Consider the following 20792-nt stretch of genomic DNA (forward strand, 5'->3'; position numbering starts at 1 on the left):
TTTAAGAGCTCTAAACTGAACTGACTGATAAGACGAGAGCTCTAAACTGACACTGAACTGACTGCCAAGCAATCAGTCAGTCAGTCAGTCTCATCAGTTTGGATTGATTGTTAGCAACTCTGGTTCTCACGCACCCAGCTCTCGTCAAGCTCAAGATCGTGGTTCCCAGCGATGACGAGTTTCAGTTCCGCATCGACCGATTTGATGTCTTCTATTGCGCGTTTGAAGCTAGGAAGACCGCCGACTTGTGTTAGGTCGCCGCAGTGTAGGAGAACGTCGACTTTTGGCGCCGGGTTAGATGACGAATAAGGCCATGCTCCATGGGTGTCAGAAGTCGTCAGAAAGCAGATTGAAGATACCATATTGGATGTAGGGTAGTATAGAGATAGTAATATCGAGCAGATTGGTGATGGGGTGGACAGTTGTACTTTTACTGAAGATAGTGCGGTGAAACTGGTGTAGAAAGAATTCGTCAAAGAGTGAAACGTTTCATACTCTCTAATACTTGTGAGTCACACGGAGCGGCATAGTACGGTTCATCCATACAATGATTTCTCGAACCTTGGTAATGTAAGCGAGTTTCAACAAACGATATTGATATGATGGACGTGCTGGTGATAAGACGCAGGCACAACGCTGTCGAGTTACACTGTATCGTATCGCAATAGAAGTGTTCAATAAATGATATGACACGAAAATGCTCTCTTAGTTGTTGGAGTATAGGAGTGATGGATTCATGCGCCGGATGATTCTGGCTATATAGGCAGTACGCTAGGGGGTATGGAAGGTACCAATAACAACATGAGATGGCTGTTCCTTCTTCATTAGCGATGCATCCTCCAATCATGTCTTGGATACATCAACGCATCATGGTTCACTGAGACACGTTGCCTTTTGGAAAAGTCTAGCCAGGGTGTTTTTGGAACATGTTTGGTAGGAGCCACAGCCACAGTGTGGGAGATTACGGCATTGTACCATGTCTACATCAGCTCTCAACGGTGACGACGAGCCAATAACTACCGCCGAATTTACAGTGTTTTATGTACAACAGGCTTTATAGAGAACTTACGTCCCCTGGATTATTGTGATTCTCATGATCGAAGTCCTAGTATGTCGAAATGAAATGGTCATCGAAGCGCCTCATCACACGGCTACAGCGCTTAGAAGGACAAAGCCACGATACAACGAAATTGAATTATGATAAGTCAATCTTCGTAGAGTTTGTCCAAGTGACAAGGACTGATGTTCTTGCGAAAGAGCAGTCGCGGTGATTACGCTGATAAAGGCCATCTCAGTTGGGCATTATAGGCGTGTTACAGATTAGAATAAGTACTTCGCGCTCTTATTTACTGGTGCCTAACCGTTCTGATTCGTAGTCATGCGTTATCCTATTCCGAAAACTCGGGTTCACTTGAAGTTACGGCTGCTATTGTGAAGTGTCAACATCAAGTGAAAGGGAGATTCTATTGTCCTTTTGACTAGAACCTATTGTACAAGCCATGCGTCAATAGCTGTTACGAGCTTCAGGAGACACTATTGTTCGTTCAGGGATAATCAAGCAGACATGTATCTGAGCTCTGCACGTTTGAACCATTTCTCAACTTCGACAGCTTCTCTTAACTGTCTGACTCCATCTTCTGAACAAATTCTTCACTTTACCAACTACCACTATTATCAGTCACTATCATGGCATCACAAGAGAACGTACCAGGATCACCTAAGTCGCCTCGATCTAGGCATCCTCGACCATCGTTGACTGGCCTTTTCGAAGGTCTCAACATCGAACCTAGTAGCACCTCTCCGACTGTTGGCAGAAATAGGGATAGGCCACAGACGCAAGGTTCCGAGGCGTCCGGTCACTCTTCTCTTCGAGGTTCTCTGTCGCAACGTTGGCCGCCCTCCTTCTCGGGGTCCGATGTTAGCATCGATGCTCCTGGCGATCAAGAACATCGCAATTTGTAAGTTTTTCAAAGGAAAATTCACATGTTGAAGCGTATGCTAATGTAATTTACGACAGATCTCCTAGCGTTACTCTTCGGATGAGCGACCTGTATCGTCAGCACGGTGACAATTGGGCACGCGATAGTAGCGTTGAGGATTTGCCAGTGGACAAGACCGATGACTTCCAGCTGGTTTCGAACATGATGGATGAAATCCACCATTATGTTGTCACGCTAGAAGAGAACAAAGACAAACTCGCGAGCATCATGATGGAAGAGATGGCGAAAGTCGTTCATGGCTCGAACGAGAAATCCCGGAAGGGTCTTGGTCTCGACGAGACTATGGAGTATTGCCGCATGGTCTTTGAGGGAGTGACTGGGCTGGAGTACAGTGAGAGGTATGTCACCATCGACCGAGAATTCATTTTGATTGCCGGCTAACATGTGCATTAAAGGACTCCGGAGTATCAAGCCAAGTTGGAAAAACTAGTTTTGAAAGACATGGAGTTTGCTCCAAACCATATTGTCAGGAGCAGGCGCGAAGTTGTCCAACATGCAGCAGCTTTCTACCACATCGTAACCTCCTTCGTCACCAACGACATGATGATAAGTGAGGAACTCATCAAAGAAACCCATCAAATCCTCGTCAACGGCATCGGGTCTGGAAGCGCGGGGTTTCTCAGCAACAAAGAGCATGGCGGATCTTACCGCACCGAAGATGTCTTCGTGGGTGCTATGGCACTACCAAAGGCCAATACCATACCTGCTGCTATGCGGTCAATGGTTCGGAAGCTGGAGAAAGATCTTGATGCAGCAGTCAAGCTCGGGCGACTTGACCCTTTTGCTCTCGCCGCCGAGTACTGCGACCGCTTCGTCAACATCCACCCCTTTCGAGACGGAAACGGACGCATGTGTCGCTTGGTGCTCAATGCCATACTCATTAAGTATGCCGGCATCGTGGCCAACGTTGGCGAGCATGATCAGAGTCGCGATGAATATCTCGACATTGCTCGGGAATCTACAGAAGTCGGAGGTCATGCAGGAGCTCTTGGAAGCTTGGTTCTGACAGAAGCGAAGAATACGTTGCGACGGATGAAGGCCAAACTTATGCCAAAGAAAAGTTGAATCTTACACTCGGTTTCTTGCAGAGTATGATCAGGCCATTAGATAGTCGATTATGTGAACTTGAATTAGGTAGCCTTTCCCCAATTTAATGGCAGACCGATCACCACTATCTCATCACTTGTCCTTCTTCTCTTACGACAACGAATACTACTCTACAGGTCCAAATTTCTGACGAGCACGATCTGGCTTGAGCCAGGGGAACTTCTCGTTCACTTTGTCCTCCAACTGGCGAAACCCGTTAGCATAATGCGGCGAGCTCAATGAGACGTCGCAGCCACTTACGTCAGGGAATTTTCGGCATGTTAGCCATACGAGCATTGTTAGACTTAGCGTAAGGAACATGAATACTAGGTACCACCACCATGGTGGATTGTCTGCCAGAATGTTGACATTCATGCCAAACAAGCCCTGATTGGGATCAGCAACGAAACTCAGTCGGTAATTGTTGATCACGCGTATCACGTACCGCAACGAATGTGAGTGGTAGGAAGATGAACTATAAAGTTAGTCGTGTCTGCAACTCGAGACGGTGCTGCACTTACCGTAATCCAGCTAAGTCGCTTCAGGCTTATATTCAGCGAAGTAGACCTTTGCGCTTCTCTGATAGATACCAAATTGAATTCCTAAATGCTTCTTAGCGACTTTGATATTGTCAATCTGAAGAGATAGACGTGGGTTGGGTCATAGGCAGGCGTGGGTGCTGCATTAGCATAATACTTACCAACTGAATAAGCGCAGATGATACCGCATCAAACTCGTCAAATCGTGATTTGATAACATCTTCAAAATCGCTGATAGTGTACACGACTACTTTGGAAGCCTGATCTTCATAACCTTGATTCTCATATTCATTGCAGAACTTTCGAATGGCCTCCACCTGGGTGAGAAGTCGGTGACGAAAATTGATCCATGTAGTTGCATCATTCAAAAGACGGCGGATGAGATAACGATGTCCTCCATTTTGTTTGAGAATATTCAAACGCTACACGAGATCAGATTGGTCAGCGTTCTTTGATCTTGTGGTTAGGTAACATGGAGTAGTCTGACTTACACAATCCATTAGATATTGATCGACGTTACGACAAATTCCGGTCCAATGTGTTCTGAGTTCATTCACCAAGATCTCGACAAACGCTAGTCCACTGCTTGGTATCGAACCGTCAGAGAGCGTACTACCGTGGTCCATGCTGATCCATCGATCGTTGCCAGAGAAATCTGGACGTACTCCCACATTCCAACTGATCATCAATCTCTCCAATCCGAACCCGAAAGACCCATCGTGTTTTATGTACATTGACGACGGCGTCCCGACTTCAAATCGGTAATACGGCCCTTGATAAGCTCGATTTGGTACGTCAGGGGACACCTGGATTATTGTAACTGCGTAGTTATCTGCAATCCTTGTCTCCTCAAACGACGAGGTGCTATTCAGATACGGTTTAGGCAAATTTCCAGAGTCACAATATATTCTGTTGCTCGAAGTCAGTAGGTTGCGGAGTGAGCCTAGACAAGGTTTGGGCCGACACTTACAGCAGTCTTCTCGCAGCGGGCGGTACTGGATGATCGACCAAGTCGAAGTTGTGCGATGAGAAAAACCCAATTTTCGTTCCTCCTGTTTCATATTCTGAGAGCTCAATTATATTTTGACTGAATAACCCAGAGACTGGATAAGCTTCCTCAAATGCCTCTTCCCAATCCGAGACGCGAAGTTGTGCCGTACTTGCAGAGTGTTCAAGTAACAGATGTATGGCATCGACTTGTCCAGATTTGCGGGCTTGTTTAATGGCCAACCCAATGGCCGAGTAGCCATTCACACCTTTCGCATCGACATCAACGCCAAAATTGAGCGAGAGTCGCATGATCTCCAAATCTTGGCGCATGACACCGATGTGTAAAGCAGTATTTGAATGCAGATCTTTGATTCTTGTTGCAGCAACCCGGAGCAAGGTATTAGCCAATGATGTTTGCGCCTTATCCAGTAGCAGCGTAAACGTTGTTCGATCGATACGACTTAGGAATTCCATAGTCTCCTGTTGGTCGTTCTCGATCGCGCACCATAGTGGGGTTCGCCCTTTTGTATCCACCATAGCTAGCCACTGTTGCTCTTCTCCAAGCAGAGAAGCTAAAACAGATGTCAATCCCAGTCGCGCTGCGACATGAAAGCCGCTTCCAGGGGGATCAAATTTCTGACTATAGCCTGGTCCCAGTGGCTTCTGGTGTAGTACTGATATGACCTGGGTTGCTGAGGCGATTTTTTCTTCATCCAACAGAAACAGGCGGACGAGATCCATCGGCAAATTTTGCAAACCATGGAGATGCTCCGCCCAGTGCTGTGCCGTATACTCATACAAAGCATGGTGTTCCAACCTTGACTCAAACTCGACATCCGTCTTACAAGGGCCATTCTTGAAGTCTTCCAAGATAAGATATACCAGACACCGTTTAGCAACCCTCATATTGGCATCCGGACACCAGGAATTCAGGGTTCGCAGGAGATAATCCGAAGCCGGAGGGTGCACGTCAAGGCAATTGCCGCCCCTGACGTCAACTAGAATATTGAAATCCTCGCACAGCTCCAAAACTTGTTCGTAGTCCGGAGCATCATCTGCATCCGACAGGGAGGTGTTTTGATCTCTTTGAAGGATGTGTCGCATCTCAGCTTCTCGCATAGGTCTCTTCACGAGGAGAAGCCACGCCAAAGTTTCTTTGGCAAAGTCCTGTTCGGCATCGTCGAGCTCTTGAATCCTCGCAATGAACCTATCATACAGCTCCCCGAGGAGGTCTCCGGTAGATGTCAGTCTAAGTTTTATTCTGGCGCCTCTCGTATTCATAAGTCCGTCCATGAGAAGTTTTGCAGCGAGTATCCTGGAAGCTTGTTAGACAAGCTTGTAGCTCAAAAGTGGTCACTCACAATCCGTTAGCGTCTTCAATAACTCTTTCTTTCACCAAAGTTTGTAGTATCGGTCTATTGCGAACAAATCTAGGCAAATCAGCCAGCCTTTGCGTGACGTAAGTGTCCAAGTCTTCTCCAGTGTTGGCGCCGGCAATCGATATCTGCGGAGCCTTGTGAAGCCTGCCTTTCGTGCCTGGACTGTGACGGGTAGTAAGGAATAATCTCAGATTATTCCTTCTCAGCTTGACAAGGCTCGAGCGCAGTGAGCCGCGATATTCGGTCATCTGGTCCAATTCGTCCACCACGACGTAGACCCGATCAAACTTGCTAATCACTTCAGGAAGTATTTGGGACACCATATCTACCATGGACGGGTATGGGTTTCTCTCACGCAGGGGATCCAAGACATCTTCCATGCGCGGTGGGCTGCGGCTACGCATATACGATGAGGCAAGTTGTTGTCCAAGCTGATATAGTAAGCTTCGTGACAGTTGCATCCCGTTACGTCTCCTTTCACCGGTGCCCACGTGAAGAAACGCAACGCCAACCCTACGTTCAAGGTTGTCCTGGTGCAGGAGCGTATCCACGACGAGAGACGCGGCTATAGTTTTTCCAGAACCGGGTCGTCCCACAAGGAGCAGAGTGGGTGGTCCATCGCTAAGCCAGCTCTCAAACTGAGATGTTTCCGGAATCCACTTGAAGGGTCCAGGAAGTCTTTCCGACCCAGGTCTTGTGTGTATTTCAGCACCACCATCATCGAGCCATTTCAACAACTGATTGACTTTAGCCTGATTAGGCTCCATTTTGGCCGCTCTGAAGCTCTAGCAATCAGCTACAGTATGCACGATCTACGCTGTTCCGTCGATAGATGGATGATACGCACGCCAAAATGTGATTATATGGCGTCAAAATGACACCACATTCTCAGTTTAGGCGGCCAAGGCTGAGGCTGGAAGGATGTGGTGTAGCACAGGTCGAAAGTCGATGTCACGATGAGGGGGACTAGCAAGGTCGATTCAGCAGGCGAAAACGCCGTAGTCGCATGCGTAGCGTGTAGGGAAGGGGAGAGTGGGGGGAAGGTGAATCGCGACGTTGTTTAGGTGTCCTAAAGGTGAGATGATGGCGCAGGGCAGCTGCTACGCCGATCATGAGTTGCTGCGACCACTTATCTGCAGGTGGCGCTCAACAACACCACAGCGGTCAGCCCCCCAGCGCTTAAGAAATCTGAAATATGACCGGAATCCACGCAACCAGTGGTTCAAAATTCTATTTTAGGCTACAATTGAAGGGTGATACATGCACTCGAGTTCGTCGCGGCGGAAAAGGTCGTCGGATAGTCTCTACCTCGAATCAGTCAGCGTTGCTGTCCACCACGATACAGAATGTGCCCTTGCGTCCGCTGGAGGCCTGATCTTGTATGGAAACGGTCCTTGGCCTATGCTTTAGTACATCGTTACTATCGCAGGTACTCACAGCGAAGGGCTATCATCATAGCAAATTTGGCATTCTCGGTAAAACTCGTGCGACTCATTTCGTCATGCGTGACCCTGTTCTTGAAAATCGCACAGCAGAAATCCATCCAGCGCCTTGCCATGCCATACACACTGAGACAAGAAAACGCAAATAGCAAGTTAGATGCCAGGAAAGACACATCTCACATTCACATCCTCCTGCCTCTATCCTCCTCCCCGGGACTCGCCGTCCCACTTCCATTCATCGACCCGTATCCATTGATCTCACTAGCATTTGGCATGAGTGTCTCCCTTGCCTCCTCAGCCTCCTCTTCAATGTTCTCCCGTTGAATCTTATGACTCTTGCGCCACACAAACGCCACAAGTGCGAGACCGACAAGCAGCGCCAAACTAAGCAATATAACGTTGATAGGTACAGGGTCGTTCTTGAAGGTCTTGTGCGTAGCGGCGTCGAGGGCAGATTGGGAGAAGTTAAGGACACCGGCAAGGCAAATGATAAGGCCGTAGACTTTGCCGAAGGTAGCGAAGCCAAAGACCTTCGCGGAATAATCGCTGGGAGAGGTGTTAGTAGGAGGTTTATATGTGGTGGGAAGGTGACTTACGAGACTGCGGTATAGTATAGAGGTCGGTATAGCACAAAGAGGATGATGTTGGCGTATGCAGCCCATGTCTCCGGAATCACTCCCAGTACTCCAATAGTTGTCGCTACAGTGACAAGTAAGGACAGCGTAAAGGTAGTGCTTGTGTTGTCGAGAAGCAGGCCAATAAATGGAACTGACAAGACACCGCCCACTGGAAGTGCGACATCGAAGAAGTTGTTGATCTCAACCGCCTTGTTGTAGTCATGGAAGAGGTAAGTGTACTGCGTCCGAATTGTGGCGACAAAGTAGTTGATACGCGTCATCTGGAGGACAGTGAACAGCGTAATAAGAATGAACCAAGGAGTGCGGATCTGTTGGCTGGCGGTGCGACCGTGTAGCGCTCCCCAAACACCTGAGATATTCTTCTTCTTGTCTTCCTCTTGGGCTTGCTTCTTGCCGTCTTTGGTGCCAAGCAAAGATGTGATCTCGCTGACGATACTCTCGCGATGTGCTCGTCGCGCATCCTGTATGCTTCGAACCGTCGCGGCATCTTCGATCTCGTCGTCAGAGTCGTGGATGACTTGCTCCTCCTCTGCACTAGTAACGAGTTCACCAACTGTCTTGTAAGACACCGATGGCATGAAGAGGACTTGCACCGCAAGGATAAAGGCCGGAACGATAAGATAGATAAGGAAAAACTTCTTGATCGAGAAGTTACCGTCTGTACCTTGGTAGATAAGTCGGTACATCAGAAAGATCGCGCTCGAGGTATCGAAAGCTCCAGTCAAAAGTGCCAAGATCAGTCCAGAGTATTGCGGGAATGTGTTACTGAGTTGGAACGATGAAATGAAGATGAACGGTCCGCCCAACGCCATGAACAGATATCCAGGGATATAACCATCAAGGGGCAATTCCTTTGCGAACGCGAAAAGCAATGCGCCAATCGTTATAGATATCGCCCCAGTTATACCGCACACGCGTGGTCCGAAGCGATCGAGGATTGTACCGACAGGAAGCGCGACGACGTTCGTGGATACAGCGGCAATCGTGAACATGAGGTTGAGCCGGAGCTCCTGTTCGTAGCAGACGTGTACATCTTGATCCAGTTCTTCCTTTGTGCAGTAATCTCTGTATACACCCTCCTCAAGCAGTACGGGTTTTATCGCGGCGTAACCGAAGACGACACCGGCGGCGAAGAGGCAGTAGATAACGGCGAGTAAGACCTGGACTACGCAACATTAGCTTCTGTGTGCCCATGCCATGCAGCATATGATACATACGCAGTCTCTTCCACTTGGGCACTTCGAATGCGCCTATTGTTGGCTCTTCGCCAGTTTGCTCCGTCCATGTGCCGACTGGGTTGAAGCTCATTTTCCGGTGCCTAGAGTCCGGGCTTGCCTCTCTACTCCACGGCTCATGCTCCTCTATCGACGTCACTCGTTGCGAGAGCGACATGGTGGGCTAAATTCCTCCTCTCTTACAATAGAAAATATCGATGTATTGCCCTCAGATGAGAACGGAAGTTGTAGTCCAGAAGCTCTCCAGCTGGCGTTTGAAGTTCACCCGGGTATGACGTCGCAATCTTTCTTTTCAGGAACCTCGGCGCAAGCAATTGGCCAACCAAACTACCTTGACAAAAGCACCACGGAACTAAAGTCCGCGATTGAGTATCCCGTGGCGCACAAAGTTATGGGAAGCAGGGTCCTATATACCACAAGTACAGCGTCGAATGGCGCAAAGCGGGGACTTGCTGGCCTGCAGCCCGGGTGCATGAAGGCGCTGACAATCCGACGCGCTGGTTCGCGCGTGATCACAAATGCTGGGCTTTAAGGATTCTATTACGCAGTTTTATACCACGTGTGAGCTGTAACTGTGAGAGTAATGCGCTCATACTGACGATCTATATTCAATCACACGCAGGTTTCTGCACTCCAAAGTTTGCCTTTGTTGTGAAGATGGGATACTGCGAAGCTCGATCGTGAAGCTTGCTGCCAGCTACAACCAATAAACGCGCGAGTCAGCCGCGGACAGGAGCTTTGGTAACCGTGCAGATGAGATGCCATCAAGCATCAAATTTTCTTCCTTTCCACCTCCACATGTTCGCTGAACGCCGATGCACGATGGACGCCTCCTGCGGGCGCTTTCCGATGCAGAAACATTCAAGTTTGCGAGCACGAGTGCGACTGCAGAGTTTTCTATTGGCTTGCAAGGGGTGGGAATGTATATTTCCGCCGGAAAAGTCTAGACTTCCAGGATATACACTTGGCTATCGTCCCTTCGTCCCTTGAAGTTTCAAGGATTTGGCCTTCGAGGAATACTAGGGCTGACATTCCGGGTTCTGAGGCTGGTATACCCAAGATTGAGATTCCCGGCCCCTCCGGACAGTTTAGGCCGTGGACAAAGACGCTGTCATTACATACCAACAACATCACTTCCAGACATGCTATCGTTCCATGCGGTCGCAGAAGGAGCCTCGCTGAACGATAAGATTCTTGTGGGCCGCGTTGAGTAGCTTATCCTTTCCTTCCACTTCACCTCTCCAATGCAAGAAAGCAGGTAGATGCATAACCTTCGGGCACCACCACAATCGAAGAAAACAAAGTCAATTTCTCAAAGTACGACCAAACGAGTGGACTAGGCTACAAGACACCTCGCATCCACCATAATATCATGCCCAACCATATCTGTCAACTACCATCTGTCGTCCAATTCCTCGTCATTCATCCAAGTCATGATCCCAAGCAATCTTGTAGGCTGGGCGTGATTGTTCACAGAACCGACGATCTGTGAAAACAGGAGTAGTGCTTTACTCAACGTCGACGGCGTCGATCTTCTTCTGAGGCTCACGCTTCTCAACGTCAACTGCGTCGATTTTCTTTTGGCGCTTCTCAACATCTACAGCATCAATCTTCTTTTGACGCTTCTCGACATCGACAGCATCAATCTTCTTCTGGGGTTCGCGCTTCTCAACGTCGACTGCGTCAATCTTCTTCTGGCGCTTTTCGACATCGACGGCGTCGATCTTCTTCTGAGGTTCGCGTTTCTCGACGTCGACAGCATCGATCTTCTTTTGGCGCTTCTGTGCAGGGGGAGGTACGAAGTTAGCTTATGTTTTGCGTAGGTTTCGTAGTGTTATGGCTCACCTCAACGTCAACGGCATCGATCTTCTTCTGACGCTTCTCGACGTCTACGGCGTCAATCTTCTTTTGGCGTTTCTCAACGTCAACTGCATCAATCTTCTTCTGCCTCTTCTCAACGTCGACGGCATCGATCTTCTTCTGTCTCTTCTCAACATCCACAGCGTCGATCTTCTTTTGACGCTTCTCAACGTCGACTGCGTCGATCTTCTTTTGAGGCATTCGCTTGGCAAGCCCAACTGGAACGATAAGGTTGGTTAGAAAACTTTTAACACTACCCAGGTCGTGTGGCTTGCTTACTGGGTTCGACGAGGCCAAGGCCATTGGCGTCTGCAACAGGTAGTGCAGAGACGAGAGTGGTCATGCCCATCAGGACAGAGAGAATGGTAGTCGACTTCATATTGATGGATGAGGGGAAGGACGGATGATGCTAGAAAGATCGTGTCGGAATGTGAATTGATGGTTCGTTTCGTTGTGATGGTGTTCAGCCGGTTGTAGGATGTTCTTCTTATGTATGACGAGGCTGTCCAGCCAGTCTGCACCACCAAGGACCTAGGTGTCGATTCGGCAATGTTCGAACCCAACTCTCCCGAGCCTTACTCACTGGTACCCTCATTGTGTCTTACTCAGTGCAACTTTGGCTTACCCTTACTCTACTGAACATCCGCAAGACTCAGTGATGGTTTCGGGTAATGTCTACATGCTGAAGTTAGGGTAAGCGATTACCTTACGGATTCTTTATTCTTACCATGACACAGGACGTGACTGATCGCTTACGCGAATGGATGATGACTGTTCATAGACAGCTAATCATCGGACCTTACTCAGCACGGACCAATCACTTTTACTCTGTTACTACAGCCTTGTGGGGTCTGCGTAAGCATCGACACTAGTCATTAGTCACAACGAATGACGACGTATCTCGCTGCTCTGGGTGGAACATCTGTTCACACGTCTATCACATATGGTTCGAGTTAGCGACGAATAAATTGAACGTCAAGAACACGAGCACTAGTGCGATCCCTTCTATAGGCCAGAATGAAAACATTCAGTATTGAGACCGTGCATATAGTGGTGTTCGAGTTTAGTTCCAGTGCATGTTCACAGTACTGCGGACGTGGACACGATGATCTTGCTAGCCCATCCATCAAGCAAGGATTAGAACACGGGTGTCTCGCTCTGGTCGAAGACGTGCATATATTCCCGAGAGCGAGGCACTGGTTTTAAAAAGTCATGCTTTGTACAAAACAACAAGTTGCCTGAACTTCGTTTAGATTTCATTTTCTGGAAATAACGGCGACGATGGCCATGTTAGACTGGTATGGTTGTGGAGACGTGCTTGATTATAAGCTATCTCGCCATTCGAGTGTCGCTGGGATCTTCCGCACTCGAACATTGAGTACCGAATCCTAGGAGGCAATGCTACCCTTGCTAGATCCCTCTTCGAATGATTCAGGATCCCTCAGCTTCTCTTCCTCGTCTCCAATCACAAACGGATCGTATTCCTCGCCTTCCACATGCCCATAGCCCTTCTTGTTGTCGGTGCGCTTCGCAAACATCATCGTACCCACTGCCAGCATCTCAATGGAAACCACCATTGCCCAGAGCCATCGTAACGTGATGCTCTTCCTTCCATGTAAAAGCCCAAGGAAGACATTGAGGTTCAAAGCTAGAAAGAGGGCGCGGCCAAGATAAACATGAACCAGGGAAGATCTAGTCCGCTCTCCGTACTTGACGTAGTTCATATGGTGTTTGTAACCGAATGTGATCTGAACCGGCACTGCGACAGCGATCGCAAGACCAATCATCTTGTGTATCGACGTGAAACTTCCAATCTTCGAGATGTTAGCTATACATGAATGCTGTCGACGCCATTGACCACATACCTGAGATAGGTGTGTGCTTTTCATGACACCAATGAGACAGCCAGCTAACAGACCAGAGGCAGAGAGTGCTTGCACGAGCCAATGACCACGAAACGCCCACTTAAGTCCGCTACGGATCAAGAGAATTCCAATACAGTTGAGAACGACTGCAAAAGATAGTATCGCTCCATGCGCGTCCCACATGTTGATGGAGGAGCGGATCACTGGTGTATGAAGCTCGGAAGAGCCCAGAGCATGAGTCGAAGAACGATCGCCAGTGATTATTGGATACTCCTCGGCCTGGTTTGTGGATATCGCATGCGCCATGTTGAGGAAATTGAGACCTTCGTCACAGTCAGATAGTGCTTTTTCAGGATTAAAAGAGTTATAGCTTACCATAATCTGTATGCATATCCATCCTCAAGTTTGGGTCGTTGGTTCTGGTCTTTTGTATAGAGCTGCTGGCAAACAACCATGGTTGTTGTTCGCTAGTAGCGTTCAGTGGACCTAAACCGACCGTCTCACACGAGTAACAAGTGGCCTGCAGGACATGGAAGCCATTCTCATCAACTTCCGTCCTATGAACGTGAACCTGTCTCTGATTCTTGAGCGGATGTGGTGCGTCGTGTCCAACTGTTGAGCGCAATGACAAGACAGTGTCTCCGCAATCTTAGCAAGTCCTTATACGGGTATTAGATAACGAGGCAACTCACCACCTTCTTGTTCTCCTGGCCATAACACAAACATCAAAGCTCGATCCATGATCTCTCCAACTCCAAAGGCTGCCCAGCCGTTACGTTGATGGAACTTGACGGAAAAGGTCATGAGCAAATCATGTCCTCTTGCATGCTGCGATTTGACAGTCTTTATTGCCATGCATGCATCCGAATATAGCCCTGAGTCGATGTGGCATATTTGCACTGGGTCTGATGCTCTGCAAACATTGATTACGGCGAAAAGCGATGTGATGAACAAGTTGAGTCGCTTCATAGTTGCTGAAAGTCCTTGCGTCAAGAAGGAGGTTCAAAATCTCGTTTGACTTTTCGATGTAATGCAGAGTGAAGATGGTGTGTTCCCCAATCTGATCAAGAAAGCTAGCTTGAAATGGTCAATTGTGGGGCTGTAGTCAGCGTCTCACGAAACAACTACGGCTGACTATGGCAAGACAATGGGCGCACGCACTCGATGACAACCGAGGATTTTAGTTCGCACAGAAGCAATAGAACGATGTTCCTGGGGAATGAGCCTCTAGACACTTGCATACATCCGCTCGACCTTTGAGTATTCCGATCCCTTTTTGCGATAGCTCCTCCTTTTTCGCCCAAAGTCATACCATTCTCAACGCGCCAAAGCGCAAGTGATATGTCTCCAGTTTACTCGAACTTTGTCGACAGTCCTATCGGCGTGGTAAAAACCATGATCCACTCGATTCTCAGACGCCCTGCACCGTACCCGAGTTTTGCATCATCCTCTACTTCAGACCAAAACGAAGACACACCAATCCGACCCAACAAACACGAACTGGATGCAAGACCTGGTGAAAGACGATCGTCATATGCACTATCACCCTACATTATCAACATTTTGTTGGCAGTAGGACTGACAGTTCTTGTCGGATTTGTCTTCCGTCCTTTTCCACCGCATGGTCCTAAGATGAAGACATTGAGCTGCGGATCTAACCCAGCTGAGGCACGCAAGAACGGCTGCACATACGATGTGCTAGGGAATATCTGGGTTCCTACTCCCTGTCTGGACACGGAAAATCTCGCCGAGTTCAAGCGCATGGCTCCCTGGCTGGCATATGACTCTGCCAACGCTACTCGTCAGCTCACAGAGGAGGAGATGTCGGAATACCTCATACCAGATGGATATTGGACACCAGTGCGTGAGCACATGATTCATTGTGCTCTGATGTGGAGAAGATTGCATGACGGGTTTGAGAAGAACGGAAGGTTGTTGGATAAGCATGTTATCCAAATGCACCATACTGAGCATTGCAGCCAAACTTTGATGGAGCATCTTGATATGCCTACTTCCTTCCTCGACGAGATACGTACTCGAACAGAAGCCGGGTATTCCAGTTGTCAGGTTCCTGCTTAACTTGTTCGACGCAATTGTATTTAGTTATCATCCTAGGCAGCGAAGGCCATTTGAAACGTAGCTAGCCGATTTGCGCAAATTCAAAACGAACCTTGTGAAGCAACGAAATGAGTAAAGGAGAGAGTTCTAATGAACAGCAGTATGAATTGTGCGTGGACGTGTGCAGAGTGCGAAAGTTGGCTGGCTTTGATTACAAAGCGCAGTCTCGGTACAGTGCGTGACGGCTTAAGTCGAGATCGGAGATACTACTCAGAAGCATAGCGGAGAGTACGCGCACCGGGTTTGGGTATGTGTCGACGAGTGGTCAGGTTACGGATGGTTGTTAGTTTGGTCGTTGTGTCGTAGCTGGGTTGGTGAGCGCAGAGCTCGGGGTGGGCTCTATTTTCTCCGGCGCGTCCATGGGGTCGCTGTTCAGCGCAACGCTGCGCCCAACGCTTGCCAGCCCGCCTATTTTGCCATCACTCAACCACGAAGTCATCTCGATCAAAGTAGGCATTTCTAGTCTAAGAAGACTCACTGATGATTCGCGCAATGTCAAAGATAGTAAGCAATGCTGTGCATTTGGTTCATGGAACGCTGGGTCAGCGCCACCGCAGATTGAAAGCCGCCTGGAGAGACAGGCCACACTGTCAACTGATGGTGATGACAACACTATCAGCAACGAGAGTAAAGACACTAGATCTGATGCGAATAGGTGAGTTTCGTGTCTTACACGTATGATTACTATACCCTTGTAGTAAGCTTTTCTTCCCCTGGAGCTCCGTCACTGGCTGCGATGGGTGGAGACCGTGCAGTAACTTCACGTGGAGTGCTGGTATGCTCGTTCCAGTATTGCAGCTCGAATCATCTTATCTGAGGATCAAGACCTCACCCGACACGCTTTGGTCATCAAATTACATGGAGAAGCTACAGATAGCTGAAGGCGTGGCCTCACAATCGTTGGAAGAGGAGGGACGTTCATGTTTACCTCTCACGGCTTCTGAGGGCGGCTTTACACCCTCGACCGCCTGTATGATGGGTGCCAGAACTCTCACGGAACGATCAAAACAGGGGTCTCGACAACTGTCCACTGCATCACTCGTAGCCATGGCATGTGGATTTGGAGGGTACGTCACATATCGAGGTGATAATGACATTCTTGCAACTAACTTCAAGCTGCAGCTTACAGATTCTTTGGTCCACGATCTTCTCCCACGGCTCATCCTACCTGTTTTCTCTCGGTATATCCACAACCCAATCATCGCTCATATGGGCAGTTGCACCACTCTGTGGGTCAACCATTCAACCTATCATGGGTGTCATCAGTGATCGATCACGTATTGCATGGGGCCGACGAAGACCATTTATCCTCGGCGGAGTGCTATCTACCATCTTTGCAGCCACAACATTAGCCTGGTCTGAGCCAATTTCGGTAGCGGTCTGCACGCTCTTGGGCATAAGTAACGCCAACGGATGGTGGGGAACTGTTACGCGGACTGTTGCTATTCTAGCGATTGTCATCCTCAACATCTCGATCCAGCCGCTCCAACTTGGCCTTCGCTCGTTGCATGTCGACATTTGTCCGCGAGAACAACAAGCCATAGCAAGCGCATGGGCAGGCCGTTTTGCTGGTATGGGAAACATTATCGGCTATGTCCTTGGGTCCTTACCGCTGCCTTGGATCTCTGGTGATTATGAAGCCATGCGGTTCCGATATATGGTTTATTGGACTACCTTCGCACTCATCGCCACGTCACTTATCACTTGTTACTATACCGAAGAGGAAGATCCGTTAATGTCAACGTACGACCCGGGTCTTGAGCGCCCAGTCTATGGGGTTTTCCGAAACCTTCTCGATGGCTTCTCGCAAGCTTCCAATAGGGTACGACACGTCTATCTCATCCAATTCTTTTCTTGGCTCGGATGGTTTGGGTTTCTATTCTACAGTACAAGCTTCATCGGAAAGCTTTACGTCGACGAGCAAGCAAGAGATGATGTCACGATAAGCTCATCAATCAAGGACCACGGGATGAGGTTAGGAGCTAGGGCGAATCTGCTCTTCGCCATTGTAGCTCTAGCAACGAACATCGCGCTGCCGAGACTCTCAAAGATGTTGAGATCGATGTGTGCAAGGGCGAGAATCCACGATAAAGGTGTCCGGAGCTCTTCTATGCTAACTATCATCTGGAGTTTTAGTCAGGCGCTTTATGCGACGAGCGTTCTATCCACGACATTGGTATCATCAAGTGCGACAGCAACGTTCATGATCGCTATCGCCGGTATCTCATGGGGTGTGACTCAGTGGGTACCATTCGCCATAATTGGGGAGGAGACAGCAAAGTATTCTATCGACGAAGAGTCTGCTAAAAGAGAGGATGAAAACGTATGGAGCGTGGTACAAGGCGGCACAATCATTGGTTTGCACAACACTGCCATATCCTTACCGCAGATCATCGCGGCGCTTATCAGTAGTGCAATCTTTTGGGTTGCGCAAAACCTAAATCGAAAGCATGCTATAGTATGGGTAATAGGTTGGACTGGGGTTCCTGGAGCAGTAGCTGCTTGGCTTGCTTTCATAATGTAGGCAAGTCAGCAAGCCACAACCGAGTTCAACACAGATGATTCGTCACGAGCACATCCTCCGTCGCAACAGTTTGATATCGATTCTCGTTACGACTTAAATTCCATATCTGCTCCAGCTCTGATTAACATGTCAACGACTTCAACATAGTCATGCTCTATCGCTACATGTAACGGCGTTTCTCCTGCCACATTGATGGCATTGACATTCACGCAATGCGACAACCCGAATGATATCAAGGACGCATGGCCGGACTGCGCAGCGAGGTGTAGGATGTTGTTCCCGTAATCATCTATGATGTAGACGTCTGCTCCATTCTCAACGAGAAGCTCTGCAATACTATCACGGCCTTTTATCACAGCTTTCTGCAAAGCATTGAGGCTTGGAGGTAAGGTAGAACTCGATGAGGAAGTAGATGCCGATGACGGGACCGTGGATCGACCCTATCAAGGCCGTGTCAGCATTCCAATATGAGTAGATATGGAGTAAAAGAGGCTGCAGCAGACATACAAACAAAATAAGATCGTTCTCTAGATGCGTAAGAGGAGTTGTCAAATCAAACACGTTGGTTATTTCGTTCTTTTGTTGCGAGGCGATGTTGCTGTTTTCTTGATTGGATATTGACGAAATGTTCCCTGCTTCTCCTGTACTGCCGAACAGGAAAGCTTGGACAGAAGAGTCGTCCGGTGATACCGCTGCTGGGAGTCCATTGCCCGTCTCCAGATTAGGCAATAGTGTATCTGAGGCCGTGGGGTTGATAGAATCTCGACGTGTATGCTTTGATTTTGTTGATTCTTTCGGTGGCGTTCGACAAGACTGCTGCTTTTCTTTGGGTGTTGTAGGCGGGCTGTCTGATGTGCTGCGATTGAACACCTCCAGTTGCTGTAGTCGACGCTTGATGTTACGGCCTATGAAATTAGTCATGAATGGGGTCTAATTGGGGTGGATACCCTACGATAGTTGCGCTGCGCGATTCGATTTTGTACTCTTCTTCGCTCATTAGCATCGGTCAAAGATTTCCAGTCCTCGTCTTCCTCTTGTCGTGACATGATTCCTTGGATTTCTTTTGGTGACATTGAGTTTTCGTAAGGTTTGCGGCTCATGCTACTGAGACAATAGCTAGTTAAACCGAGGAGCTTCACATCTCGATGTCAGCTTTGTGATTCGGATTCAGCAGGTACGTCCGCCGTGGACACGGCCGGATGCTCTTTGGGCGATCCGATCCGCATCATTGTTCGATCGGCATCATCTTTCTGATGGTAGAGACACAATGACCTTACCAAACATGTGATTGAGAGTTCGTGCTAACCTTCATGGAGAGTCTTTCGGTTTCGCGTAACTTAAGGTGGGGACTTCCTAGGTATACGTAGCAGTCGTAGTGCGGCGTAACTACTCGGACCGACGCATGGCGAACTCGTACCCGGAACTTTAACAACGCAATCAACACACCTGGTCCATGTCAGATATCCTGACGTGCACTACCAGGTCACATCGCGTATACACCCACGTTGATAGTAAAACGCATTAGTATATTAGCTTGTGAATCTAGGAAGGTCGCTGAGTAAGATGCGTCAGCCTCGGAGTTTCCCCGCAAAATCACTATCAAGGTTACATCTGACAGGCGATAGAGACGGAACCTTCCATCATAAGTATCAATTATCTGACAGAGGGAACCATAGTTGGAATTATAGTCCAAATCATCGCTACCACTGGAGAAATCGGATACATATCACGATGCCGGCGTTTTCACTTTCACCAAATTCACCGAAACCTGACTTTGACAACTATCACCAAAAGCCACTTCCAGAAGACTTGGAAGAGCAAGACACGTTACTCCAAAAGAATGTTCCAGGATCGCTTTGGTCAAAGCCCCGTCGAGGCATTGCGTACGCGAACCTAGTGGCTGTGGCCCTCTTCCTTTTCACAATTGTTGTCGGATCGCTCGCATGGCTAGGCGTATCTGCGACACAGCAAACCGACGAAGCACCGAAACCATCAAAGGCATACACCGATTGCGGTAGCAACTACTCAACAGCAATCGCAGCCGGATGTATATACGATATTGTTGCTCCCCAATGGACGCCACCAGAGTGCTACAATGCAGCCCTATCTGAAGAATATGCTGCAAAGATCCCAAAACCGATGTTTTTCCGTTGGGAAAATCTCACAGAGCCGATACCAGAAGACCCTGTGGAGATCTCAAAGCATGATACAGTCTGGACATTCGACAAATACCATACGATACATTGTGTATACATCCTTGAGCTTGCAGCATTAGCTGCGTCGATGGCTTCTTCTGGCAACCAGGATGTTTTCTTGAATCACGTTGCAGCGAATTCCAAACATACGAGGCATTGTACCGAACTGTTATCAGGGAACATCAGCTTTCCGGGCGAGACGGAGATTCATCGTCCTGGATCCGCGCTTCGCTGCAAGGGATTGAAGTCTTAGAACAATGAGTCTATACTTAATACAAGTCTCCATTATGCAAGGCCGCGATCTTAGTGTACAATATTGTGAAACACTAATGTACCGTGAATGCACTGGAAATGAGTTCTGTAGAAGCTTCCGGATACTTTGCTGTGCCGAGACCGTCATTGAACGTTAGACTTAGGCTCTCATGATCTTGCTGAAGCATACATGGATTAGTCGCTGCGATGTTTTCCCGGTGGTAGATGCCCGTGAGAAGTACGCATGCGTGAATGCGTACAATTGCCATAGAAAATGAGGCCTCCGTCAGATCCAAAGAAACATGCATTGTTCTCGCAGCATGCGTACCTACGTAGGTAAGTAATGTGCCATCTCAACCGGACATCAAGAGTGCCTATACGCAGTGCAGAACACCCATGCATGCAGATGACCATTTTCGCCCCGTCGTCCCCGCATGTAATTAATCATCGCGCTCGATTTCGGGGCTGTCAACACCGAGATCTTGAAGAACTTGTTCTCTCTACGTGACAGATATCCCGACGATTACCCGTGTTAACTACGTAGATACGCCAGTCACGTTTTCTCAATACGCGATGACAAAGCTTTGGATCGAGAACTATAGCAAGTACGCCTACCCAAGTAGGAACGTGCCGGTCGGACCGATGCTGGAAACCGCCGACGCACATCCG

General features: G+C 48.5%; 7 protein-coding genes across 7 annotated transcripts; 2 read left to right on the plus strand and 5 right to left on the minus strand.

Annotated features, from left to right (window-relative positions):
* Positions 1 to 1686: 1686 nt before the first annotated feature.
* Positions 1687 to 3065, plus strand: J4E82_009481 (uncharacterized protein; the record flags this gene model as incomplete). The annotated part of the gene is made up of 3 exons (XM_051735705.1): positions 1687 to 1958; positions 2018 to 2338; positions 2396 to 3065. The coding sequence occupies 3 exons, from the start codon at positions 1687 to 1689 to the stop codon at positions 3063 to 3065; spliced, it is 1263 nt and encodes a 420-aa protein (XP_051584506.1).
* Positions 3066 to 3212: 147 nt separating this feature from the next.
* Positions 3213 to 4125, minus strand: J4E82_009482 (uncharacterized protein; the record flags this gene model as incomplete). Its single annotated transcript, XM_051735706.1, has 6 exons — positions 3213 to 3290; positions 3348 to 3473; positions 3532 to 3561; positions 3608 to 3688; positions 3787 to 4047; positions 4117 to 4125. The coding sequence occupies 6 exons, from the start codon at positions 4123 to 4125 to the stop codon at positions 3213 to 3215; spliced, it is 585 nt and encodes a 194-aa protein (XP_051584507.1).
* A 466-nt stretch (positions 4126 to 4591) lies between these two features.
* Positions 4592 to 5908, minus strand: J4E82_009483 (uncharacterized protein; the record flags this gene model as incomplete). Its single annotated transcript, XM_051735707.1, has 1 exon — positions 4592 to 5908. The coding sequence occupies one exon, from the start codon at positions 5906 to 5908 to the stop codon at positions 4592 to 4594; it is 1317 nt and encodes a 438-aa protein (XP_051584508.1).
* Positions 5909 to 7618: 1710 nt separating this feature from the next.
* On the minus strand, positions 7619 to 9466 carry J4E82_009484 (uncharacterized protein; the record flags this gene model as incomplete). The annotated part of the gene is made up of 3 exons (XM_051735708.1): positions 7619 to 7982; positions 8033 to 9239; positions 9292 to 9466. The coding sequence occupies 3 exons, from the start codon at positions 9464 to 9466 to the stop codon at positions 7619 to 7621; spliced, it is 1746 nt and encodes a 581-aa protein (XP_051584509.1).
* A 1351-nt stretch (positions 9467 to 10817) lies between these two features.
* On the minus strand, positions 10818 to 11548 carry J4E82_009485 (uncharacterized protein; the record flags this gene model as incomplete). The annotated part of the gene is made up of 3 exons (XM_051735709.1): positions 10818 to 11090; positions 11155 to 11387; positions 11449 to 11548. The coding sequence occupies 3 exons, from the start codon at positions 11546 to 11548 to the stop codon at positions 10818 to 10820; spliced, it is 606 nt and encodes a 201-aa protein (XP_051584510.1).
* A 1009-nt stretch (positions 11549 to 12557) lies between these two features.
* J4E82_009486 (uncharacterized protein) lies at positions 12558 to 14003 on the minus strand (the record flags this gene model as incomplete). Its single annotated transcript, XM_051735710.1, has 4 exons — positions 12558 to 12983; positions 13035 to 13357; positions 13410 to 13673; positions 13727 to 14003. The coding sequence occupies 4 exons, from the start codon at positions 14001 to 14003 to the stop codon at positions 12558 to 12560; spliced, it is 1290 nt and encodes a 429-aa protein (XP_051584511.1).
* A 2401-nt stretch (positions 14004 to 16404) lies between these two features.
* Positions 16405 to 17676, plus strand: J4E82_009487 (uncharacterized protein; the record flags this gene model as incomplete). The annotated part of the gene is made up of 1 exon (XM_051735711.1): positions 16405 to 17676. One exon carries the CDS (start codon positions 16405 to 16407, stop codon positions 17674 to 17676), a length of 1272 nt encoding a protein of 423 aa, XP_051584512.1.
* Positions 17677 to 20792: the final 3116 nt, after the last annotated feature.

The sequence above is a fragment of the Alternaria postmessia genome (genome assembly GCF_024291825.1).
Source record: "Alternaria postmessia strain BMP 2775 chromosome Unknown scaffold_92, whole genome shotgun sequence".
NCBI classification, from domain to species: Eukaryota; Fungi; Ascomycota; class Dothideomycetes; order Pleosporales; family Pleosporaceae; genus Alternaria; species Alternaria postmessia.